At 43.0% G+C, this 27,157-nt stretch overlaps 1 protein-coding gene, 1 non-coding gene and 1 pseudogene across 2 annotated transcripts in view; 1 reads left to right on the plus strand and 2 right to left on the minus strand.

Moving 5' to 3' along the window:
* The window catches only part of LOC103792545 (uncharacterized), a 35,551-nt gene that overhangs the window by 8,119 nt on the left and 275 nt on the right, over positions 1-27,157 (minus strand). Inside the window, exon 3 of the mRNA XM_078345749.1 lies at positions 1,816-1,888. Coding sequence (XP_078201875.1) covers positions 1,816-1,888 — 73 coding nt within the window. The remainder of the gene's footprint in view (positions 1-1,815; positions 1,889-27,157) is intronic.
* LOC118148105 (U6 spliceosomal RNA) lies at positions 3,539-3,645 on the minus strand. Its single transcript, XR_004734905.1, has one exon. It is a non-coding gene; the product is annotated as a U6 spliceosomal RNA (small nuclear RNA).
* LOC100386943 (large ribosomal subunit protein eL27 pseudogene) lies at positions 12,877-13,694 on the plus strand (annotated as a pseudogene).

Below are 27,157 nucleotides of genomic sequence, written 5' to 3' on the forward strand. Positions count from 1 at the left end.
AGACATTGTTGAATGCATTAGCTCATTTGATCCTCACGACACTATATATTTGACAATATAATTATTCACATTTTATTATATGGAAACTGCTGCCCAGAGAGGTTAAGACACTTGCTCAAGGTCCCACTGCTATAAGTGGTGAAACCAACATTTGAATCAGAGCCCATGGTCTTTTTTTCTTTTTTGAGATGGAGTCTCGCTCTGTTGCCAGGCTGGAGTGCAGTGGAGTGATCTCGGCTCACTGCAACCTCCGCCTCCCAGATTCAAGCAATTCTCCTGCCTTAGCTTCCCTCCTGAGTAGCTGGGACTACAGGCACAAGCCACCACACCCAGCTAATTTTTTTTTTTTTTAATTTGTGACAGAGTCTTGCTCTGTCACCAGGCTGGAGTGCAGTTGCGCAATCTCTGCTCACTGCAACCTCCACCTCCTGGGTTCAAGCGATTCTTCTACCTCAGCCTCCTGAGTAGCTGGGACCACAGGCGCATGCCACCAGGCCCGCCTAATTTTTTTTTTTTTTGAGACAGAGTTTCACTCTTGTTACCCAGGCTGGAGTGCAATGGCGCGTCTCGGCTCACCGCAACCTCCGCCTCCCAGGTTCAGGCAATTCTCCCGCGTCAGCCTCCTGAGTAGCTGGGATTACAGGCAAGCACCACCATGCCCAGTTAATTTTTTTGGTATTTTTAGGAGAGACAGTGTTTCACCATGTTGGCCAGGATGGTCTCTATCTCCTAACCTTGTGATCCACCCGCCTCAACGTCCCAAAGTGCTGAGATTACAGGCGTGAGCCACTGCTGCTGGCCTAGAGCACATGGTCTTAATGCCATTGCATTGTCTCATCTCATTCCTTCTCACCTGTTGGAAGAACAGTTCCTCAAATTAACCTATCTAATTAACCTGTTCTCTCCACCTCTAGGATAGGACGTGGTGGGGTTTGCAGAGGTTGCACAACACTGAGCACAGAAGATGTTCTGATGGGCTTGGATCAAAGCCACCGTCACACCTCAGACTAATAGTATAATTCGGGAGTTGGTAAATTTTTTCTGTAAAGGGCCAGACAGTAAGTATTTCCGGCTTTGCGGGCCATATGGTCTCTGTAGCCAGCTACTCAACTCTTCTGTTGTAACATGAAAGTAGCAGTAGTCATAAGCCAATGAGCAGGATTGTGTTCCAATAAGGCTTTACTGATGGACACTGATATTTGAATTTCCTATAATTTTTCTGTATCACAAAGTATTATTCTTCTTTTGCTTTTTTTCCCTCCAACCACGTAAAAAGGTAAAAACCATTCTTAGTGTGAAAGTCACATCAAAACTGAAGGCGGCTGGGCACAGTGGCTCACGCCTATAATCCCAGCACTTTGGGAGGCCAAGGCGGGTAGGTCATGAGGTCAGGAGATCGAGACCATCCTGGCCAACATGGTGAAACCCTATCTCTACTAAAAATACAAAAAATTAGCCGGGTGTGGTGGTGCATGCCTGTAATCCCAGCTACTCAGGAGGGAAGCTGAGGCAAGAGAATCGCTTGAACCCAGGAGGCAGAGGTTGCAGTGAGCCAAGATCAAGCCATACTCCACCTGGGCAACAGAACAAGATTCTGTCTTTGGGGAAAAAAACAACTGGAGGCAGGCCGGATTTGGCCTACAGGTCACAGTTTGCTGACCCTAGTTTTACCAAACCTTCCCTTTTGGGTTCTACATCCAGTTGGGCCAACTCCAGACTAAACAGCTTCTAGGCCAGGCTTTGCATCTGCTTTCCTTTACCTCGCTCCTCTCACCCACGAAACCACACAGGTCCATTCCACAAGCCTCTGCTCACCGCTGTCCCATCAGCAGCTCTCCGCCAGTCTTCCAGCATCTCCTGACCAACCACAGGTAGTTGTCTGCTGTCCCTGCAAGAAGTGGTCATAAAGTAAGATGGAACTGCCATCATTTAGATGACCCTGGTGAAGCAAGCCCGAAGGACAGGTTAAAGGGGCATCACTCGAAGACTATGACAAGGCTTGCAAATAATATGCTTCAAATAGACTGAACATCATAAAAGGAAAACTCTAGGAAGCGTGGAGAGTATATTGCTAAGTATCTGGATCCAAAGAAAGAGTCCTAGAGCCAGGAATGGAAATGCCTTTCTCCTCCAGGAGGCCAAGGCCAGAGGATAAGATATGGAAGACAGGAACACACCAGGGTCAGAGGACAGTTTAGGTCTAGAATCAGAGAGAAGACTAAAAAGCACTGATGGCCAGGTGCCATGGCTCACACCTGTAATCCCAGCACTTTGGGAGGCCAAGGCGGGTGAATCACCTGAGGTCAGGAGTTCAAGACCAGCCCGGCCAACATGGCGAAACCCCATCTCTACTAAAAATACAAAAATTAGCCAGGCATGGTGGCACACACCTGTAATCTCAGCTGTTTGGGAGGGAGACTAAGACAGGAGAATCGCTTGAACCCAGGACATGGAGGGTACAGTGAGCTGAGATCATGCCACTGCACTCCAGCCTGGGTGACAGATCAAGACTCTGCCTAAAAAGAAAAAAAAAAGCACTGACTAAGGAAAGGCTGAGAATAACAACAACAACAAAAACCCCGCTAACATTTATCTTTTTACTAAACACCTACTACATTCTAGGCATATGTTTCTGGATTTTTAAAAATAATATTGTCTCTTATTTAACTCTTTCAACACTCTGGCAAAATAGTCATTTAAAAAATCTTTTTGTATTCATTGTTTTTAAAATAAATATTTATTGTGCATCCTTTATGTGGCAGAGACTATGCTAGATACTAAGGATAAGCAAGTAAGCAAAAATAGACCTTGTGCCTGCTTTCATGGAGATTATACAGGGATTGGCCATTTTTTGTTCTGTAAAAAACAGATTGTAAATATTTTAGGCTTTGTGGGCCATCAGGCCTCTGCTGCAACTAGTCAATTGCAAAAGCAACCACATACACTATGTAAAAAAGTAGGTGGGGCCGCATGCCAATAAAACATTTTTTTTAATAAAAACAGGCTTCAGGCCAAAACTGGCTATGGTTTGCTGACCCCTGTTCTAGTAGGAGACAAACATTAAGCAAATAATTACACAAAAAGCAATCATTCAATGACATCAGGTAGAAGTTCCTGATACTAAAAAACCCTATCATCAGAGAGATTTAACCTATTCAGGGAGATCAGAGATTTCCCTGAGGGAGTGGGTCTTAGGTTTAATGCAGTAGTAGTTCATTAGTGAAGTAAGGGCAAGGCTATTGCAGACAAGGGAAATAGCCTGTGCAGAGGCCTGGGGCAGAAAGGAGCACAGCAAACCCACTTTAAAAGAGGTTTATATAGTTGGGGCAGAGTCAGTGAGTGTAAGCTCAGTCTAAAGACTTCAGGGAAGGCCCAGCCCTGTAAGGTTTTAAGGGTCTTATTAGGGGAAAAGGTCTCTATTTAAATACAGAGACTGCTGCACACGGAGTTAAGTAACATGCTCAAAGCTGTACAGCCCACAAAAGGTGGAGCTAGAAGCCTTATCTCTAGACCCAGCTTCTGTATTCTCTTTGTGTTCTTTTTTTTTTTAAATATCTCGAATTTGCGTGTCATCCTTGCGCAGGGACCTTGCTAATCTTCTCTGTATTGTTCCATTTTTAGTATATGTGCCGCCGAAGCAAGCATGTTCACTTTGGTTTTATGTTTGCCCAGTGTCTTTATAAATTTCCCTCTATGAAACTGCCAAATCATTCAATGAAATTAAAAGTAAAGACAGTACGGTCCTGCACTTAGGCTAGGAGGCTAGCAAGTACCTGATACCAGCAGGAAACTGGGATGAGCCTGGCAGAGAAGTCCTACAGTGGCGGACCTAGAGGACTGGGGAGAGCTATGTTCCTGCTCTCCTTTTTCTCTGATCCCCCCTTCTATGGAGTCTCAGCAAAGATTTCTCTGTTCTCGATGTCAAAGGAGTCTTCAGAATATCGCCCAGACTCCTCCCCCTGGGTTTGCTGTGCCCTCTGAGTTTTGGCCTGCCCGCCTCTGCACTCTGGCCTCACTGTACTTGCACGTTCCCCTTGGGGACACTTGCACAGCTTGCTGCCTGGTGAATGCTCCACGTCCCCTCCTCAGTTCCACACTGTTCCTCTGCTGGAAGAGCACATGCTTCACCCTGCCCCTTTGTCTGGACACCTTCTCTTCTTTAAGAATCCATGAAAATGTGGCACATATACACCATGGAATACTATTCAGCCATAAAAAAGATGAGTTCATGTCCTTTGTAGGGACATGAAGTTGGAAACCATCATTCTCAGCAAACTAACATAGAAACAGAAAACTAGACACCACATGTTCTCACTCATAAGTGGGAGTTGAACAATGAGAACACATGGACACAGGGAGGGGAGCATCACACACCGCGGCCTGTTGGGGCATGGGAGGCTAGGGGAGGGATAGCATTAGGAGAAATACCTAATGTAGATGACAGGTTGATGGGTGCAGCAAACCACCATGGCACGTGTATACCTATGTAACAAACCTGCATGTTCTGCACATGTATCCCAGAACTTAAAGTATAAAAAGAAAAAAAAAAAAAACACCTTCAAAGAGCAATCTCCAAACACACACACACACACACACACACACACACACACACACACAAAAGCCAGGCATGTAATCCCTGTAATGACATGCCTGTAATCCCTGAGGCATTACCACGAGGTCATGAGATGGAAACCATCCCGGCCAACACAGTGAAACCCCGTCACTACTTAAAATACAAAAAGTAGCTGGGTGTGATGGTGTGCATCTGTAGTCCTCACTACTCAGGAGGCTGAGGCAGGAGAATCACTTGAATCCAGGAGGTGGAGGTTGCATGAGCCGAGATTGCACCACGGCCCTCCAGCCTGGGTGACAGAGTGAGAATCTGTCTGAAAAAAAGAACCCACCCAGAAGGCCGGGAGTGGTGGCTCACACCTGTAATCCTAGCACTTTAGGAGGCTGAAGTGAGTGGCAGGCACCTGTAATTCCAGCTATTTGGGAGGCTGAAGTAAGAGAATTGCTTGAACCTGGGAGGCAGAGGTTGCAGCAAGCCGAGATCGAGCCATTATACTCCAGCCTCGGCGACAAGAGTGAAACTCCATCCCCAAAACAAAAACAGAAACAAAACAAACAAACAAACAAAATCCACCCAGGAATGGCTTCTGGTCTGCAGGAAGCCATCTCTGGCCCCTTCCTCACCCAGCCTGGACACCGTGCTCCCCTTCAGTGCCCACACAGTTCCTGGTGTGAATGGCTGACATCCCAAACTACTATTCACATCGGCCTCCCACACTGCAACCTGAGCTAGCAAAGGGATTATGTGATGGGCGTTTGGCACTTTCCATATGGAGGTTAACCTGTTTACTTGTCAATTCCACTTGTTCCCACCTCTTAGGCATCTGCATATTTCTATCCTTCAGATTTCCTAGCACTGGACCTTATAGCAGCAGTTCTCAAAGTGGGGTCCCCAGTCCCATAGCACTGGCATTACCTGGGAACTCTGTAGAAATGCAAATTCTAGAGCCCTCCTTGGACCTCTGAGATTGGAAACTGGGGGTATGCTGCGACCTGTGTGTTCATAAGCCCTCCAGGTGACACCGATGCTTGCTGATGTTTGAGAACCACGGCCTCACCAGAAGTTATTGCTCATTAAATTGTTGATTCCCTGAGGATGGTAACTGGTTATTTTCAGCCTAGAAAAGAAAAAGAGTAACTGAGAAAATGACAAGAAAAGCTTTTACTAGGCTGGCTTTTTAGAAAATTTTTCTGACACAATATTTCAAATATGGGACTTTCAAAGAAGGCTCTGCTTTGTAAGCGTTGAAAAACAAGATCAATTCTCCTCTGTCTGGCTTGGGTGTGGTCTTGCTGAAGGGCAGGGATTTAGATGAGATAACCTCACCACATGCCCTCCTCCACTGCTCAGGTTCTCTGCTTCTAGATATTCTATGCTCTGCGAAAGAAATATAAGTTAGGGAGCAGGGCATTATTGCTAGGGGACTTTGGGCTTTCAGCCCACAAGGAAGTATATACTTTTTTCCTCTTCTAAGGTGAGTCTTTGCCAGTCTATAGTCATAAAAAGAGATGACCAGGACCTTTGAGAAAGGTAATTGTTTGTTTTTAGGTCATAAAAATGAATCCTTGCTTTGTTTTCAAAGGAACATACTCTTCATGCAATCTATATGCTCTGAATGACAAGTAGGTGAGGTCCAAGATTGGAAAGATAAAACTTCATTGTTGGTTTTTGGCCTGGAGCTGAAACAATGGGACAAAGGAGTGGCTTGTTGGTATAAGCTCTATAAAACACAATAATATTAGTCATGTAAACAGGAGAAAATAGGAGAGGCTTAATGAGATAAATTACACCCAGCCACCACATTAGGGATTAAAATATTCTGATTAAGCAAACACTAAAAGGTACAAAAGAAAGGATAAAGGAAAGAGTGGTAACTTTAGTTTTAGAAAACAATGGGTCCTTCTATCTAGGATGCTGTTTGACAAGGGGACCTTTCAGAAGCTGCCTGAGCCAACTGTGAGCGTCCATTAAGATCCCACTTTTCATCCAAAAAAAGAAAACATCATCCTATACTCAAACCAGGGCTCACAAAGCCAACACATTCTTCTCTTCCTTATTCTTTTTTTCCCTTCTTCACAATTGAAAGCAATCCATTTTGCTAGATGAGTCTGTGAAGGGAATAAAAGCACTCCAGGTTTCTGACTCTATTTGCATTCCACGATTTGCTGGCCTAACTTCCAGAGTATGACGGGCCGTGATTCTCAGGCTAAGGGGAAAACAGCCAACTCACTGAGATTTAAGATTGCCTGTGTACCTATGAGAACAGCCACTTTTTTCGTAACTATTTTTATAAGGACATTTGAACAACGGAAGTAGAGGCTACAGATGTGTATGTACTATTTCAACTAACAGAGCTGCTGAGCTTTGAGTTGGTGTTACATGCTAATCACGTAGCTGTCTGTATTAAAGTGCACATCTACAAATGAGAAGATATAAAACTCTGTCAAAACTTGTAATAGGCTGGGCTCAAGGTGGCTCACGTCTGTAATCCCAGAACTTTGGGAGGCTGAGGCGGGTGGATCACCTGAGGTCGGGAGTTTGAGACTAGACTGACCAACATGGAGAAACCTCATCTACCTCATCTCTATTAAAAGTACAAAATTAGCCGGGCGTGATGGCACATTCCTGTAATCCCAGCTACTCGGGAGGCTGAGGCAGGAGAATGGTTTGAACCTGTGAGGCAGAGATTGCAGTGATCCGAAATCGCACCATTGTACTCCAGCTTGGGCAACAAAAGCGAAACTCTATCTCAAAACAAACAAAAAAAACGTAGAGAAATGCTCACTGGTTCACACTTGCATACACTTCCTGGCAATGGTGATAAGCACAAGGTTGCTAAAGGCCAGTGAGCCTGTAAAAATAAAAAAATATATATATATGTACGTATATATTTTGAAACAGAGTCTTTCTCTGTTACCAAGGCTGGAATGCAGTAGCACCATCTTGGCTCATTGCAACCACTGCCTCCCAGGTTCAAGCAATTCTTGTGCCTCAACCTCCTGAGTAGCTGGGATTACAGGTGCATGCCACCACAACTGGCCTGAAACAATTTTTGTTTTACATACATGTAAAAACTAAGCTCCCAGAAGCAGAATTGTTTTCAAAGGATAGAAATATTTTAAATTTTTGATATTACTTACAAATGCCTTTCAGAAAAGTGATACTAAACTGGGTGTGATGCTCACGCCTGTAATCCCAGCACTTTGGGAGGCCAAGGCTGGTGGATTGCTGGAACCCAGGAGTTCGAGACCAGCTAGACAACATGGAGAAACCCCATCTCTACTAAAAATATGAAAACTTAGCTGGGTGTGGTGGTGCACACCTGTGGTTTCAGCTATGGAGGCTGAGCTGGGAGAACCACCTAGGCCCGGGGAGGTACAGGCTGCAGTGAGCCAAGATCACTCCAGCCTGGGAGTGAGACCCTGTCTCAACAACAACAACAAAGGAAAAGTGATACCAAATTCATTTCTACTAACAGAGGGTGACTTTGCTTATTTCTATTTCCTTGATTCCCTAAGCCAAACTTTCTTGTACAAATATTTGCCCATTTGAGAAGTTAAAAATGACATTCCATTTTTGTTTTAATAAGTATTTCATATTCATGTCATATATATATATATATATAGAGAGAGAGAGAGAGAGAGAGAGAGAGAGAAAGAGAGATAAAATTGTATTTTCTTTGGGAATTACATATTTTTGTGTTTGCACAGTTTGTTTTTTACTGAAATAGTGGTAGTTTTCTGCACGGATTATAAAAACTTCATATTTTAATGATTTTACTTGTTTATATATGCTGTAAGATTTCCCTCTGATTTTTCATTTTAATTTTTTTATGGTGTTTTTGACACGCTGAATTATTTATTTATTTGACACAGAGCCTCACTCTGTTGCCCAGACTGGAGTGCACTGTATTTACAAATACAAAAAAATATGACACCATGTGGGCTAACTTTAAAAAATTTTTTGAGTTGGACGGGGTGGCTCATGCCTGTAATCCCACCACTTTGGGAGGCCGAGGTGGGCGGATCACCTGAGGTGGGGAGTTTGAGACCAGCCTGACCAACATGGAGAAACCCTGTCTCTACTAAAAATACAACAATTAGCTGGGCATGGTGGCACATGCTTGTAATCTCAGCTACTCGGGAGGTTGAGGAAGGAGAATCACTTGAACCTAGGAGGCAGAGGTTATGGTGGGCCGAGATAGCACCATTGCATTCCAGCCTGGGCAACAAGAGTAAAACTCGGTCTCAAAAAAAAAAAAAATCATTTGGAGAACATTTTTTAAATGCAGTTGCCTTGTCCTCTGAGGTGGTACCCAGAAATCTGCATTTTTACCAAGAATTGGAGAGAATCCTTCTGCAAGGTGACACAAGAAACATTGGTACTATACAGTGGGTACTGTATAGTACCCACTGATCATCTCCAGCTGTATATCTCCCAGGTACCTCCAGCTCAATCCAAAAGAGAATTCACCACCTCTCTACCCAAAACTATTCCTTTTCTAAGTACCATTTTCCTTTCTGACACATACCATGAGGTTTCCTTGCCCCAGATCTGAATCGGCCATTTCTCCAAGGAGCTCTGGTACCTTCTCATGGGTAATGGCATTCAGATACTAAGATATTGGCACTAGGTATTAGAATTCTCTTGTCTTAATTTGAACTGTTTTCTCAAGATGCAATTCCAATAGTGGGATTATTTGAATTAGAAAAGGTGAAATATTTTATAGCTCTTAATTCAATATTGACAAAGGTACAGCCAGTCCAGTGTTGGGTTCTGTTGGGACTATATTCCTTTGCCTCTGCTTCGCCTGTTAGTGTCAGTCGCTAATATTAAAGCAGTAGCATTGTCTGACAGAGCCCTCAAATATGAGAGCTTCAGAGAAGAGTTCTGAGGCACAGCTCCTATCATTCCCCTGTCTGCTCCTCTAGGGATCTTTGTTGAAGGAGAGAAGAGACACATTCTGAACGAGAGCCAGAGGCGGAAGGAAGAACTAGCTGGGCAAGTGTACAACCAGCTCAACATCTACCTCCTCCCCAAATTAGTGTGGCTCTGGTTAATTTTTAGGGGAAGATGTGGCCAAGGCCAGAACTCCTGGGCAGGGCATTCCACTTCTGTTTCTTTCCTGAGTCTAAGCACCATTAGAATGTACAAGGAAGGCCCTTTGGGGTGGTAGGAGGTAAGAAAGAGAAAAATGGAATGTAGTTTCTCAACTTCAATGAATAGTAATGACACGCACCAATAAATGTGGCCCAGATTAGTACACTGAGGGGAATGCAGGATGGTGAGAGGAAAGTGCAAAGGGGACAGCAGTATGAGGGCAAAGAGGGCTCTCCCAGAGCCATTTTTGATGTGCAGGAGAAGAAATTCCCTCTCCCAAATCTACTGCCAGACATACCCTCCAGCCAGGTTTACCTCTTCCTTCCAGAGATAAAACCCACTGAAACTAACTCCAAAAGAGACTGAGAGGCCCTCAAAAGAACAGGTCCTGCTTCAAGCTGTTTCAATATCTTGTTGTTGTTGTTGTTTTACCATCTTGCTGTATGGCCCAGGCTAGAGTGCAGTGTCGTGATCTTGGCTCACTGCAACCTCCGCCTCCTGGGTTCAAACAATTCTCTGCTTCAGACTCCCATGGTAGCTGGGATTGCAGGTGCCCATCACCATGCCTGGCTAATTTTTGTATTTTTAGTAGAGACAGGGTTTTACCATGTTGGCCAGGCTGGTCTCAAACTCCTCACCTCAGGCAATCCACCCACCTCAGCCTCCCTAAGTGCTAGAATTACAGGCATGAGCCACTGCGCCTGGCCAACATTTATGTAATAGTTCCTTATATCCTCAATATCTAGAAGAGAACTGTATTTTTTGGTAGACCTAAATAAACATATTGGCTGATAATTTCTTACCTGGAACAGATTATGCTTCAAAACTTTAACTTCCATTAATGCACAGACACACATCCTTGAAAGTGGATATGGGGCAGCTAAGTCTTGATGATTAAGGGATTAGACAGTGTCCACCTACTCAGGACCAACAGCCCAGGAGTATGAATTCTAGCAGGACCATGAGAGGTGTGCAGCTGGACTTTTATGAGTAGGGCTTCAGCCCCTAAAAGAGTTGTCATAGCTTTTGGGAAGAAAATGCTTCACCAAAGAAATTCTATTTATTTCATGACAAGATTGGGTGCATTCAGGATGGTATGGCCGTAGACTCTATTTATTCTCTTTATTTTAAAGGCTTGCTGGAAGCCATATAGCCACTAGCAAACTGCAAACTATTTGAACTTTTCTGGGCCCCAAAGACAACTTAAGAAGAGGCTGTTTCTCCACCATTACTTTTACCTGTAGAAGAACTGTTCTTTTCTATACAGACCTCTGAGCTAAAACTCAATGAAACTAATTTCAACTTGGGATTCTTATCAATTGTTGGAAATGGATGCTTGGTGCCACAAAGAAAAATCAGCACCGAGACAAAGGATCTTTCAGCAATGCAGTTTCTACTTTCTGAACTGCAGGAAGGGTACCCTCGCTAGCCATCTTGCCACAAAAGTGCAATGAACAAAGGAAAACACACAAGTCTATCCCTTATGCATTTGGGGTCAACCTTACTGCTGTGTCTGATGTCCGTGGGCTGGAGCTGGACCTCACAAGCTAAACTAAAACTGATTGGCTAACAACTTAAAATGTTTCTAAACAGGTAAAAGCAATGGAGAGCTGGGACATGCCTGTGAGCACATCTAGCATAGACATCTTAAAGTACAAGGACATAGAATGTACTACATGTCTGTAAGCATGGTATGTCTAACAGCTACATAGGATAGAGCTTAACAAAGTTATTAGCACACTTATTCTTTAACAAAAAAGGAAACTTTAAAATGGAACTTTGCTACTTCCCACACTAATTATCTGTTGAGATTGTGAAACTAGGGAGTATCCTATCAGAATATTTTTCAAGAAATGAGAATAATAGGATTCACAAAAGGAACACATCAGGCTCTTTTTACAACGGAAATAACAATTCTCAACATTAATACCTTCCACCCACCACCACCACCACCACCACCGTCTTTCACCTTTCCCTAATACCATCTTGGCTGCTATCTTCAACCAAAAGGATGATAGGGATGAGATTCTCTTCTTATGAAAGAGCTTCCTAGGGCTGGGTGCAGTGAGTGGCTCATACCTGTAATCCCACCACTTTGGGAAGCTGAGGTAGGAGGATCACTTGAGCCCAGAAGTTCGAGACCAACATGAACAATATAGTGACACTTCATCTCTCCAAAGAGTTTAAAAATTAGGCTGGGTACTGTGGCTCACTCCTGTAGTCCCAGCATTTTGAGAGGCCAAGGTGGGTGGATTGCTTAAGCTCAAGAGTTTGAGATCAGCCTGACCAACAGGGAGAAACCCCGTCTCTACTAAAAATACAAAATTAGCTGCGCACGGTGGTGCATGCCTGTAATTCCAGTTACTCGAGAGGTGAGAATCGCTTGAACCTGGGAAGTGGAAGTTGCAGTGAGCTGAGATTGTGCCATTGTACTCCAGCCTGGGCAACGAAATCAAAACTCCCTCTCAAAAAAAGAAAAAAGAGGAGTGTATTCCAAAGAATGTGTTTGAAAACGTAAACACTTAACAAACTGCAAATCCTAAAGATGCCTCCCCATTTGACACTGAAGGAATTCTTACCGAGCGAAATGTGAGAAGAAACTGAATACCACCTTCTCCTCCTCCTTGTTCATTATTCCCTTCTCTTCTCCCCTCCCCAACTCTGAGAGCTAGGCACTGCTCACAGCATAAAGACAGACTTTGTTCTAGCTTCCCAAACACAACTTTTCTTGAAGGGCTGCAATGGGGAAGGAGAGTAATAGCAACGTAAAAGCTGGCAGAATTCGTCTAGGGGCACGGCAATGCTAAACAAACTATGGTTTGCGTTTGTTTGTTTGGTTTTTTGCTTGACCTGTGTAGTCAAGATTGATTACCTGATGGTCTAATATTTCCTTACTGAAAAAAAGCTAAATTTAGAGAAAAACATTCCTTCTCTTTTGCTTTCATTTTCACAAATAAAGGTTTTGTATTTGTATTTTTATTTTTTTTTTTGTCTTTCTAAAGTAGGCCTGATTTCAAAGGAAATGTTTCAAATGAAAAAAAAGACACATAGAAGAGGTTCTAGAGAGTCTTCTGGTAGACAGAGAATTGTTGAATTAAAAGATAATTGGTTTCGGCCAGGCATGGTGGCTCACACCTGTAATCCCAGCACTTTGGGAGGCTGAGGCAGGTGGATCACTTGAGGTCAGGAGTTGACCACCACCCTAGCCAACATGGCAAAACCCCGTCTCTACTAAAAATACAACAATTAAGTGGAAGTATCCTTCTTTCCTTTGTGCTGTAGGCCCCAGTGGTTGCTGCTGAAATGGGCAAGCTCATGAAACCCAGGAAGGTGGTGCTTGTCCTGGCTCGATGCTACTGTGGACGCAAAGCCGTTATCGTGAAGAACACTCATGATGGCACTTCAGATTGCTCCTACAGACTTGCTCTGATGGCTGGAATTGACCACTGTCCTCACAAAGTGACAGTTGCCATGGGCAAGAAGATTGCCAAGAGGTCAAATATCGAATCTTTTGTGAAAGTTTATAACTACAGTCACCTGATGCCCACAAGGTACTCTGTGGAATCCCCTTGACAAAACTGTCATCAATAAGGATGTCCTCAGAGATCCTGCTCTTAAACGCAAGGCTTGATGAGAGGCCAAGGTCAAGTCTGAAGAGCGATACAAGACAGGCAAGAACAAGTGGTTCTTCCAGGAGCTGCGATCTTAGATGCTTTGTTTTGGTCATTAAAAAAGAAAAAGAAAAAAAAATACAAAAATTAGCCTGGCATGGTGGCACATGCCTGTAATCCCAGCTACCTGGGAGGCTGAGGCAGGAGAATGGCTTGAACCGGGAGGCGGAGGCTGTAGTGAGTTGAGATCATGCCATTGCAGTCTAGGTGACAGAGAGATTTTGTCTCAAAAAAAAAAGATAATTGAGTTTGACTTCTACCACATAGCAGCAACCCATAAGCCATCAGAATTCTTATTTAACCAGGGCTCATCAATTCTCACTAAACCTTATTCACAGATTTGAGAGACCTCAGCCATCACTAATAAAATTGATGATGTGAAACGGAAGTCTCCAGGAGGAAAAATGGAAGTTCCCAGTTCAAAAATAATACTAGACCAGATCATATTCCTAAAAAGAGGCCAGTTGATACCTAATTGACTTCCTAATTTCTATATGTGTTTCTCAAGGTCTTTCTATCATACAACTTCATATTCATTGGGTGAGATGGCATGACATTCAAGGACACCACATGTGAGACCTAATTCCATTAACCTCTCACTGATTAGCCTCATTTTGTTCTTATTATATTATCTAAATGGGCAACTCAGGGCAGTAGTCACCAAAAACAGCTGATATATATTGTTCATTATTTGTTTTCATAGCCCTCTCACCCAAAGTTTGAAAGTTTGCATTCCTAATTCCAAAAAGATATGTTCGTGCTGTTTTTATTTTTTATTTTTTTGAGACAGGGTCTTGACTCTGTCGCCCAGGCTGGAGTGCAGTGGGGCAATCTCAGCTCACTGGAACCTCTGCTTCCCAGGTTCAAGCAATTCTCTTTCCTTAGCCTCCCAATTAGCTGGGATTACAGGCAACCGGCAACATGCTCCACTAATTTTTGTATTTTTAGTAGAGACAGGGTTTTGCCTGTTGGCCAGGCTGGTCTCGAACACCTGACCTCAAGTGATCCACCCACCTTGGCCTCCCAAAGTGCTGGGATTACAGGTGTGAGCCACCACACCTGGCCTAGTGCTGTTTTTTTCATGAGTATGAAACAGCCTATGAATGGGTAGGGGGTGGGAGGGCATTCAAAGTCACTGGCTCCTGCCTCTCCCTGAAATCCATTTATCCTGCCCCTGAGAAATACCATGATGATGTCTTTCTTAGGCCTTGGAGTTTTGGGCCATGACTGGACTAGAGTTTCAAAGAACATTACTTTTGGAGTCCATGCTGCCCTGTAATTGTCCAGGATAGGACTCTAGTCGGTGTTACTTTCCCAGCACCTGCTGACTTCAGAGAGGGGCTTCAACATGCCTCAGGAAAGAAAGGGAAAGGGAACAATGTTCACAAAGTTAAACACTGTGTTAATTACTTTACTATCCTATCTCAGTTCTCCTCTTTCAGCCCAAACAACCACCTTGAGAGACTGTTATTATCCTCATTTTATAAGTAAAGAAACTCCGCTGGCAGGGGGTGGGGGTGGGGTGGGGGGATGGAGGGAGGAGTGGGGAGATGGAGGGAGGGGTGCGGGGGGGCGGTGGCTCACGCCTGTAAATCCATCACTTTGGGAGGCTGAGGTGGGTGGATCATGAGGTCAGGAGTTCCGGACCAGCCTGGCCAACATGGTGAGATCCCCACCTCTACTAAAAATACAAAAATTAGCCAGGGTTGGGGACACATGCTTGTAGGTAGGGGGTACTTGGTAGGCTGAGACAGGAGAATGGCTTGAACCTGGGAGGTGGAGGTTGCAGTGAGTCAAGAACTGTGCCACTGCACTTCAGCCTAGGTGACAGAGTGAGACTTCATCTCAAAAAAAAAAAAAAAAAGAAAAGAAAAGTGAGGAAATTGAGGCCCAGAGAGAGGCAGTGGTTTGTCAGGGTCAATCCAGTAAGAGGCTGGGAGGAATTCCCTTTTATGACCCTCTGTCTCTGAGCCTAGTTCTTTTTTTGGACCACTCTAGGCTTGGGGTGAGTAGATGGGCAGTGAGGCAGCTGAGAGATGCCATGAGATGCAGCAGACAGGATGGGGATGCTGAGATTGGGGGAGGAGGTGGGGGCCTCAAGGCAGAAAAGAGCCAGCAGGGAAGGGAGTGACTAAAGAATTATTAAGAAATTCTCTGAAGAGCTTTGAACCCTACTGATTCGGAATTTAAGGTTAACTCCACCAAAGGCAGGGATTACGACTTCCCACGGCAAAAGGGATAAAGGAAAGAAAAATCTGTCCTAACATTATTGAGCAGACTGTGTTGCCATTTTTCATGATAACATGGTTTTGGGGACAATAACTTTCCATAAGCTAGAGGGTTTGGAATAACCTCTAATAATCAAATTGAAAAATCCTATAGCATAATTTAAAACAATGTTTTAAAATTGTGTGTTGCGGCCGGGCGAGGTTGCTCATGCCTGTAATCCCAGCACTTTGGGAGGCTGAAGCGGGTGGATCATGAGGTCAGGAGTTCAAGACCAGCCTGGCCAACAGGATGAAACCCCATCTCTAGAAAAAATACAAAAACTAGCCAGGCATGATGATGGTGGGTGCCTGTAAGCCAGCTACTCAGGAGGCTGAGGTAGGAGAATTGTTTGAACCAGGGAGTCGGGGGTTGCAGTGAGCTGAGATCATACCACTGCATTCCAGCCTGGCAACAGAGACTCTGACTCAAAAAAAAAAAAAAAAATTGTGTGTTGCAACCTGTATGTGTGTGTGTATGTGCACAAGACTCGTTTGAGATGTTTAAAATGTCTTTTTTTTTTTGAGACTGAGTCTTGCTCTGTCACCCAGGCTGGAGTGCAATGGTTGAGGCAGGCGGATACCTGAGGTCAGGAGTTCGAGACCAGCCTGGCCAATATGGTGAAACCTCATCTCTACTAAAAATACAAAAATTAGCAGAGCACGGCATGTGCCTGTAATCCCAGCTACTCAGGAGGCTAAGGCAGGAGAATGGCTTGAACCCAGAGAGGCAGAGGTTGCACTGAGCTGAGATCGAATCACTGTATTCCAGTCTGGGTGACAGAGCAAGACTATGTCTCAAAAGATAAAATAAATAAAAAGAAAATAAATAGGATGATAATCCAAAATAAAACTGGGATGTGAAAAAAAGAATCCTATTAATTTTTTTTTAGATTGTGGTAAAATTTAGATAACATAAAATTTACCATCTTATTTATTTACTTTATTTAGAGACAGAGTCTCACTCTGTCACCAGGCTTGAGTGCAGTGGCGCAATCTCGGCTCACCACAACCTTCACCTCCTGGGTTCAAGTGATTCTCCTGCCTCAGCCTCCTGAGTAGCTGAGACTGCAGACATGTACCACCATGTCCAGCTAATTATTGTATTTTTAGTAGAGACAGGGTTTCACTATGTTGGCCAGGCTGGTCTTGAACTACTAATCTCACGATCTGACCACCTCAGCCTCCCAAAGTGCTGGGACTACAGGTGTGAGCCACCTCACCCAGCCTAATTTACCATCTCACTAATTATTTATTTATTTATTTATTTAGTTTTATTTTTAATTTACCATCTTACTATTTATTTATTTATTTGGTTTTATTTTATTTTTAGAGTCTCATTTTGTCATCCAGGCTGGAGTGGAATGGTGCAATCTGGGCTGACTGCAACTTCTGCTTCCCGGGCTTCAGCGATTCTCCCACCTCAGCCTCCTGAGTAGCTGGGATTACAGGTGCATACCACCATGCCCGGCTAATTTTTGCTTTTTTGAGTGTGTGTGATGGAGTTTTGATTTGTTTGTGCAGGCTGGAGTACAATGGTGCTATCTTGGCTCACTGCAACCTCCGCCTCCCAGGTTCAAGCGATTCTTTGACCTCATCCTCCCGAGTAGCTGGGATTACAGGCACCTGCCACCACGCCCTGCTAATTTTTGTATGTTTAGTCGAAACGGAGTTTCATCATGTTGGCCTGGCTGGTCTCGAACTCCTGACCTCATGATCCGCATGTCTTGGCCTCCCAAAGTGCTGGGATTACATGTGTGAGCTACCACACCTGGACATCTTACCCATTTTTAAGCATACAGTTCAGTGCCACTGAGTGCATTTATGTTGTTGTACAACCATCACTGCCATGCATCCACCGAACTGTTTTATCCTGCAAAGTTGAAGCTCCATATTCATTAAGCAAGAACTCTCCATTACCTCCTCCTCTCAGCCTTGGGCAACCACCATTCTACTGTTGCTTCTAAGAATTTATTACTGTAGGCCCCTCATATAAGTGGAAGCATTCAGCATCTGTTTTTTTGTGACGAGCTTATTTAAGTTAGCATCATGTCTTCAAGGTTCATCCATGTGGTAGCATGTGCCAGAATTTCCTTCATTTTTAAAAGGGCCTATTGACTTTTAATCTGTCAATTCTTTTTTCAGATTTTCAGAAAGTTAAGATGTAAATATGATCATCTCGTCTCTCCCGCAAAGGCAAAAATCACTTCTCTTGAAACACTCACTGCAGTTACCTGCACACAGAGATGCTAATTGAAAACTGGCCGGGCGTGGTGGCTCACGCCTATAATCCCAGCACTTTGGGAGGCTAAGGTGGGTGCATCACGAGGTCAAGAGATCAAGACCATCCTGGTCAGCAAGGTGAAACCCCGTCTCTACTAAAAATACAAAAAAATTAGCTGGGCATGGTGGCGCGTGCCTGTAATCCCAGCTATTCAGGAGGCTGAGGCAGGAGAATTGCCTGAACCCAGGAGGTGGAGATTGCGGTGAGCCGAGATCGCGCCATTGCACTCCAGCCTGGGTAACAAGAGTGAAACTCAGTCTCAAAAAAAAAAAAAAGAAAGAAAGAAAACTGGTTTTCATAAGAAAGGTATTCCTGGAGGCAGGCTGTTTACATGAATCAACATTTCTCTAATACTTGTCGGTGTTTTGTAACACTTTTTCAAGTGCCAATTGTAACTTGCCAGTTCTTCTGAAGTGTGGAGGCTGCAAATGGGGGAAACCAGGATAGGAACTCAGTTCCCCTGGGGCATCTACTGTCGCGCGGGGAAGCATAAATTCTTTTCATGGTTTTGTTTTACGTAATAATTAGTTATGTGGATGGTGGCTTCAAGTATTGGATGGATGGATGAACACAGTGTGTGAAAAGTCCTGGTTTCCCAGTATTTTCATATTTGCCTCCCCTTTGAGGCAAATTTTACATCACAAATTGAGGATTTAATCTGTTCACACGCTAACTAGAATCTGTTTACTAATGTCGCAGAAAGTTTTCCCTTCAATAAACATAATGGTGATAGGAAAAACACAACATACAAAATAGCTATGATTAAAGGAAAAAAGAATTTGTAGATGGGATATCCGAACTGTCAACTCTCAGATTATGCCTTGTCGCTTTTCACAACTTTTCTGGAAAACTATTTATTAATTAGCACATCATAAATATGTGCCTTTGTGATTCTGCATGAGCACAACTTCAGTGTCCAAGATTTAGTGCTATTTTCATTTCTTTTCATGAGTAATATTTAAAGCTTAGTACACAGCAATAATTGGTAGCCCCATTATATTTCAAAATACTAAGAAAATTTAAAAATCAAACTAACAATTTGTAAGTTTCACTGATAGGTAAAGTGATGAAAAGGCTGGCAGAACAACTATTCATTTTTTTTTTTCGTTTTTGAGATGGAGCTTCACTCTTGTTGCCCAGGCTGGAGTACAACACCATGATCTGGGCTCACCACAGCCTCCCAGCCCCTTTCTTTCTATTATGAATAGTTGTGGCTGGACGAGGTGGCTCACACCTGTAATCCCAGCACTTTAGGAGGCTGAGGAAGGTGGATCACCTGAGGTCGGGAGTTCGAGCGAGACCTGCCTGACCTACATGGAGAAACCCCGTCTCTACTAAAAATACAAAAATAGCCAGGTGTGGTAGTGCATGCCTGTAATCCCAGCTACTCACGAGGCTGAGGCAGGAGAATCGCTTAAACCAGGGAGGTAAAGGTTGTGATGAGCTGAGATGGCACCATTGCACTCCAGCCTGGGCAACAAGAGCGAAACTGCATCTTAAATAATAATAATAATAAAAAAAAGGAATTAAAATTTATTTGCCGTTGCCTTATTCTTAACATGCAAAGTTTTCCTCTTTATTTTATAATAGATTTTCTGGTGATTCTGAGAGTTACGGATCACAAAACAATGCATTAGAGGATTACTAAGGCAATACACTAATGTATTTAAAGATTTTCATTTTATATTAATTGGCAACTAATGGACATTTGAGAGTGCTGAAGAAAACCAAACAAAAATAAAATAGCATAAATAATAAAATAAAACCAAAGATCCAGAGCAAAAATACTGGGTAATACTTTCATTATTAGTATGATACCTTTCCCATGATCAGGGGGGAAAAATCATTTTTTCATACTTCTTTCTTTCGAGACAAGTCTTGCTCTGTCACCCAGGCTGGAGTGCAGTGGTGCAATCTCGGCTCACTGCAACCTCTGCCTTCCTAGTTCAAGCAATTATCCTGCCTCAGCCTCCCGAGTATCTGGGATTACAGGTGCTCACCACCACTCCACCATTCCCGGCTAGTTTTTGTATTTTTAGTAGAGACGGGGCTTCACCATGTTGGCCAGGCTGGTCTCGTACTCCTGACCTCATGATCCACCTGCCTTGGCCTCCCAAAGTGCTATAATTACAGACACCTGGCTTCATATATATTTATGTATATAACTAGAAACATTACAAGTCAATCTTCTAACTATGAAGTGAATTCCATTATAATCCATGAAAAAAAAGATGTAAACAATGAACCTAGAATTGTTTTCCCAGACTTTTCATCATGAAAAATTTTATTGAAAGAATAGTAAAATGAATAGCTACAGACATTATCCTGAAATTCTGTAATGGTTAACACATTGCCAAATTCGCTTTCTTTTTCTCTCTCTGTATACACTTTTTATTTGCAGTTGCAGGTAATATTGGAAGTTGCATGCTTCACCATCTAGCTTCTCAGAATAACATCCTCCAAAATAACCATAATATTCTAACATGAAAAAAAAAGAGAACCATAATTCTATACTATCTATAAATATCCAGTCCAAATTAAAGTTGCCCAAGACACACTGCATTTTTTTTTTTAAAGGCAGGGGTTTCACCATGTTGGTCAGGCTGGTCTTGAACTCCTGACCTCAGGTGATCCGCCCGCCTTGGCCTCCAAAATGCTTGGATAACAGGTGTGAGCCACCACACCCGGCACTTTGCATTTTCATTATATATCTTTGTTTTTAAGGAACAGTCCTTCCCCAATTCTCTTCTCTTTGTCTCTCTCTTGACATTAACTTTTCAAATAGCCCAGGCTAGTTGTCTTGTAGAATGTCCCAACATTTTGTATTTATTCCATTTAACTTGATCATCTACACTTAAACTTTCCATTCTGGAAACGTGAAAGTATCTGAAATGTACACTTGCCCTCTAGTTGCCTTCCCATCCCCAAAGTTCACCTGCCTTCAGCTGTGAAGACCGTCTAGAGATCATGTTTTCACCATGTTGGCCAGGCTGGTCTCGAACTCCTGACCTCGTGTGATCCACCTGCCTCGGTCTCCCAAAATGCTGGGATTACAGGCGTGAGCTCATGCTTTAACCTTTCAATGCTATGGTTAGTTTCAGGAAGAAAAGTTACTTAAATGATACTGACAAAGTGAAAGTTTTTAAAGGAAAAGGAAAGATGTCTCAGTTTAAAGTTGATTTCCTAGCAAGTCCTTGGCCTGCAGCAAAGGTGGCTCAAGCAGAGAACATTAAGGGGCCCAGGTCTGCTCTTGTTATGTGAATGTCTAAGAAGGAGAATCAAAGGTGCTTCCTTTACTTTTTTCTTTTGTCTACCAAATGCTCTTCAGCTTCAGTCGAGCTAAATGCTAAACTGAATGAATTTTTTTAAAAAGCGTATGATCCCAACTTTTCTCCAACTTTAGAATGGGTTAAAAAAAAAAGAGGGGGAAGGCAAACTTACACTGAGAACTTTTATTATGGTCTGAATTCCAGGCAATGTTTCATCGGGCCCCAAAATACTGTTCTTGCTTTTCCCGGGCATCTCGCTGGTAGACAGGGAAACATCTGACAGAAGGGTACTCTGCTTGAACTACTTCAAAGAAATTAATCATGAATCTATCCTATTGGTGTGACAATCCCAAATTAATCAGGTTACGTTCATACATAGGAGTGTGTCATACATGTGCATTAGATGTAAACAGACTTGGCCAGGTGCGATGGGTGGCTCATGCCTGCAATCCCAGCACTTTGGGAGGCCAAGGCAGGTGGATCACAAGGTCAGGAGTTTGAAACCAGCCTAATCAACAAGGTGAACCGCCCACCCCTTCTTCCCCATCTCTACTAAAAATACAAAAATTAGCCAGGTGTGGTGGCAGGTGCCTGTAATTTCAGCTACTCAGGAGGCTGAGGCAGAATTGCTTGAACCTGGGAGGCTGAGGTGGCAGTGAGCTGACATCGTGCCACTGCACTCCAGCCTGGGTGACAGAGCAAGACTCTTGGAAAAAAAAATGTAAACAGACTTAGAAGGTGCATTAACAGGCAGAAAAACAAGGGATTTATATCTGCACTGGGTACAATGGGATTTATATCTGCACTACTATGATTGCTTATAAACACATGCTATTTTGGACTGATATCTTTCTCGAAATATAGACTTAAATAAACAAAAGTAGGACCACAGCTGAGGTGTTCTTCAGCAGGCCTCAGACACAGTCAAGCGTTTTCAAAAACGTGATTGGTGGGCTAAGAAGTTTATCCGCCTGGTTCCTCAAATTCCCAAACAGTTTATTTGAATACTGAGTGAATGGCTAATCTTCTACAAGTTTTGGGGCTTTAACAAGGTAAACGAATGGGTGGGCTGTGAAAGTAAACACTGCATTTCCTCCCAGGCTCACCCCAGCTTCCAAAATTCCTCTCCCTCACTCCTTTCACTCTCCCCAGCCTTCTAGTTCCCAAGCTTGGTGTCTTGTATCCTGTAAAAGTACTGAAATTGCAAAGGAGACATTTTTAATTATAAGTACTACAGTAATGAATTCAAGTACACTCGTTTATCATAAAGGGCTTTCCCATCTGTCTCTAAAGTATACTTAAAAATGCTGTGTATTTGATAACATTAGCACCAAGCATCTTCCACATGTTAATATCCAGCGGTTTAGATGTTCGCTCCCCCCACCTCGAAAGACTGCACAGTGGTAGTTTGAGAAAGAGCACATTTATCTCTCTGTGTTTGGGAGTGCCTGTGTGGTCTCTTCCTAATTTATTTGCACTCCAGTCATTGGGGATCTCATCGCAATCCCCCTAGGCAAAGGGAGATTAGGGAATAGGACTGTCTGCTTCTCCCCACTCTGACAGAGAAGGGAAAACAACTTCCCCAAGTCCCACGAGTTCTTCTGGCCACTGTACAAATTGTTCTTGAGCATGGAGGGTTTCCAAAAGCCCTAATTAGCAACTCACAGCAAACATTTCTTTGCATTAGCTAATGATCCGGCTGCACTTGTAAGCAAACAGAACCAACATATCTAATCAATGCTAAAAAACCAACCAAATGCCTATTAAACATCTGGATGTAATTTTCTAGTTAGAACAAAATGAAAACATATGCAGGTTCCTTTGATCTTCGTCTTAACAAAGAAATTGTTGATAAAAAAGCATACTGGTCAGTCAATGTGTCATTTTCATAAAGTCTGCTCATTTCTCTTCAAATGCTCCCAGTTTAATTTAGTTGGTTTCCTGCAATCTCTAATTTTACCATATTGTGTGAAACCGCAAGAGATTCTTTGGAAGTGATTTTATTTAAGGTTTTACTGTTGCATGGGTCTGCTACTGATTTTTTTTCCTTCTCTGCCTTCTTCCCTCCACCTCCATGTCCATCTTGCCCTTTTCTTTGGTAAAGGGGTGTAGGAGAAAAAGATTACAAAGCAAGGCTGGGAAAAAATTCTTCTGGACCCCACATTCTTAGGTTTAAGAAAACTCTCCATTAAAAAAAAAAAAAAAAAAAGAGGCTGGGTTAAGGGGCTCACACCTGTAATCCTGACACTTTGAGGCGGGCAGATCACCTGAGGTCAGGAGTTTGAGACCAGCCTGGCCAACATGGTGAAACCCCGTCTGTATTAAAAATAGAATTGGCGCGAGCCTGTAATCCCAGCTGCTCAGAAGGCTGAGGCACACTGATCACCTGAACCCGGGAGGCTGAGGTTGCAATGAGCTGAGATCATGCCACTGTACTCCAGGCTGGGTGACAGAGCTGACTCAAAAAAAAAAAAAAAAAAAAAGCCAACTGAGGAAATGTATGAGCAATAATAATTCTCAGCTAAAAGGAAGAGAACACAACAAAAGTGGTCTTTTAAAAATTACAATTATTGGCTGGGTGTGGTGACTCATGCATGCCTGTAATCTCAGCACTTTGGGAGACCGAGGTGGGCAGATCACAAGGTCAGGAGTTTGAGACCAGGCTGGCCAACATGGTGAAACCCCATCTCTACTTCTATTAAAAATACAAAAATTAGGCCGGGCGCAGTGGCTCAAGCCTGTAATCCCAGCACTTAGGGAAGCTGAGGTGGGTGGATCACGAGGTCAAGAGATCTAGACCATCCTGGTCCACATGGTGAAACCCCGTCTCTACTAAAAATACAAAAAATTAGCTGGGCATAGTGGCGAGTGCCTGTAATCCCAGCTACTCAGGAGGCTGAGGCAGGAGAATTGCCGGAACCCAGGAGGAGGAGGTTGTGATGAGCCGAGATTGCGCCATTGCTCTCCAGACTGGGTAACAAGAGCGAAAACTCTGTCTCAAAACAAAACAAAACAAAACAAAACAAAAATTAGCCAGTTTGGTGGTGTGCGCCTGTAATGCCAGCTACTCGGGAGGTTGAGGCAGGAGAGTCGCTTCAACCCCAGAGGCAGAGTTTGCAGTGAGCCGGGACGGCACCATTGTACTGTAGCCCGAGCAATAGAGTGAGACTCCTGTGTGTGTGTGTGTATATATATATATACACACACATTACAATTATTATTTCAAATAAAAAAGTAATAGATTTAAAAGATGTCTAGTTGCTATGATTCATAACTTTTCATATTTGTCTAGTGTCTATACTAAATAACATCTAGCTTTTGTAGTTACTTAGGCTATTGCTGAGTTGAAAATGTGATAATCAGCAACAAATGAATGGGAATATACCCACATATGCATCAAAAGAAAAAGAACAAGCTGACAATCTTTCTGATTCTTTGCAGAGGATAAAAAGGGTACTGTGTTTTTCAGAGAAAATTTCCTGTGGAAGCATCATACTTAATATTATTTCACGTAAAAACATCATTGACATATGAATGTTAAAGGTAAAGAAGATTATGGTTAACAAGCTTTAAATGGAAGACCAAAATTACAGATTTCATGAGGAGGACTATTTTCTTCTAAACAGGCTGTAGGCAATCTGCACATATATTATTTATTTAAAACATACGATTAAAGCTACTTGATTGTTTAAACACCATCATTTGTAATGCAGTTTGATGAGAGTTTTGTAGTATAATTATTACAGCATGACAATCATGGAGAAAATATGACCTTGAAAAAGGGCAGAGCCTTCTCCCACCCTCACAGACGATGCTCTAAATGGGAAAAAAGAGCTTCAAAAACCAAAACCAACCATTTTTATGCACACAATTAAAGGCCTTCCAATTTTAAATTCATAATGCTCTGTAGCTACTATAGATACTACATTACAAGGAAATCAGAAGGCCTGGTGTTTCAAACTCTATTGGCAAGGAAGCACTAGTTAAAAGAGAATTTCCAGTTTTTACTTATGGCAAACTGGGAAATATGGTGAGCAGACACATTACATTATCTGTGAGTAGTTATGTTAGAGAACATTTAAAGATGCCTTAGAACTGATTTTGAGGGCAGCAGGGTGGGGAAGGAAGAGAAGTAGCAACACTTTTGTCCAATCCCAAAGCACATTTTAATTGCTCTGTTTAAACTTAACAAGAATGTGCCAGTTATTCAAGATACTGGCACCACATAAAGCCTGGGTAAGCTGGGGAGGAGTATCAGTTGCTCCAGTTGTTGCAGCATGTATACAAGCATACTTGTGGCATCCAAGCACTTTCCATCCAGTCCCGGAGCTGATTATGGGATGAACTAGCCACAGACTGGCATATGTGGCTCAATCACTACATGATTTCAAGGGAAACAGGTTGCTAAAGGACAAAGCCCTGGGATCCTATGATTCCAAAAAGTCCTGTATGTTGAGCAAAGCTCTCATCACTAAATTTGACCAAGGAAAGAGAGGCAGTGGTTCCTTTTTTCACTCTCCATGTTAGCAAAATTAATAATATAGCTGCTTTCCCAACTGTACTTAATGAGAACACCACAAAGCTACAAAGCCCAACTTAAGAATTTGCTATGGCCTCGTACAGACTAGCTAAAATCTCTTTTTTATTTTTCATTTAATATTGATATTTGGGAGTGATACAATTATAGACAAATCAATATCATACATATTTAAAAACAACTCCAACAGTGAAATGTATTATCTAAAACGACTTCTAAAACTATTTGAAGAAAAAGATCTGTAAAAGCACATCTTTAAATAAAATGTATGTTTGTTTAAAGTCTCTTGAAGGTAAAATAATGGGAAAGTGGGGGTTATTAAAACAAAAAACTTAACTAGTTTCCAACATAAGATAAATACTTGTCCAAGATGTGCCCTTATGGAATAAGTTACCACCGTTTGGCTAAACTAACATTATTCCCTCCCTGGTCATGTGGAAGTAGCTCCACTGGACAGTTCTTCAAACAAAAGTATAAAAGTGGCAATACTGACGGTTTTCTGCTGTGGGTGTATTTAGAGAAATACACAAAAACCGAAGACTCTCTGCATGAATTATACAGCATGTCTTGATTATTACAGTCTCAAAATCCCATTAAATTAAAGTTCCACTTCGTAAGAACCTTAGCCACGTCATTTACCTAACTCTTCCCATTTAGCTCCTCACACAGCTCAGCTCAGGGGTACCACCCAGACTACGAGGGTGGGGTGGGCGGGACAAGTTTTTCAGGTCTCACTTCGGGTTTATGACTTTTTCTCTCTCTGTTCCCAGGAATTGGAAACACACTCATGGTCTTGTAGCTCAGAGGCTCCTAAAAACCTCAGCCGCTCCCCTCCTCTCCCAACACAGCGAAGTCAGGACTTTTAAGACTAAGACCTGGGATTTCGCGCCCCGGGGCAAAGCGTCTCCTTTGCGGACACGCGTGCCTTGTTCTGGCAGCACCCTGGGAATCTTTCCCGCCAAAAGGGGCAGGATTATCTTTTTGAAGAGTGGCGTGAAATCCTGCAATAAAATCAAATCCTACCACTTTGAGTGTAAAGGGGGTGATGGAGTGGGAGGACATCATAGTCGTCTTTGCGGCTGGTGTACGTACGCCAACCGTGGGGTTGCTCATTTACGCATTTCCTACTAAGTGCACAGTCCACTCCCTCTCCTACATTCGTAAAAAGGCACCTTAAGGAAAAACAAACCTCAAATAAATTTTTGAATGTGGCCTCACTTTGAGTAGCATCAAACAGGGGTCCAGCACCGAAAAACTCATTTTCTCGAATTACCAAAAACGCCCCTCCGCCTCCAATAAATAACTACGCAGCTAGTCTTTGAGTTACTTTCACTCAGATTTGAGGATTTTCATTAAAGGGAAAAGTGAGCAAGTGGCAGGATTTTTGCAAACTCGAGCCCCCAGCTTCCTCGGCGGCACGCTAGCCAGTCCCTCCCATTAGCGCGCTCCCGCGCTCTCC

The sequence above is a fragment of the Callithrix jacchus genome, chromosome 1, assembly GCF_049354715.1.
Source record: "Callithrix jacchus isolate 240 chromosome 1, calJac240_pri, whole genome shotgun sequence".
Lineage (NCBI taxonomy): Eukaryota > Metazoa > Chordata > Mammalia > Primates > Cebidae > Callithrix > Callithrix jacchus.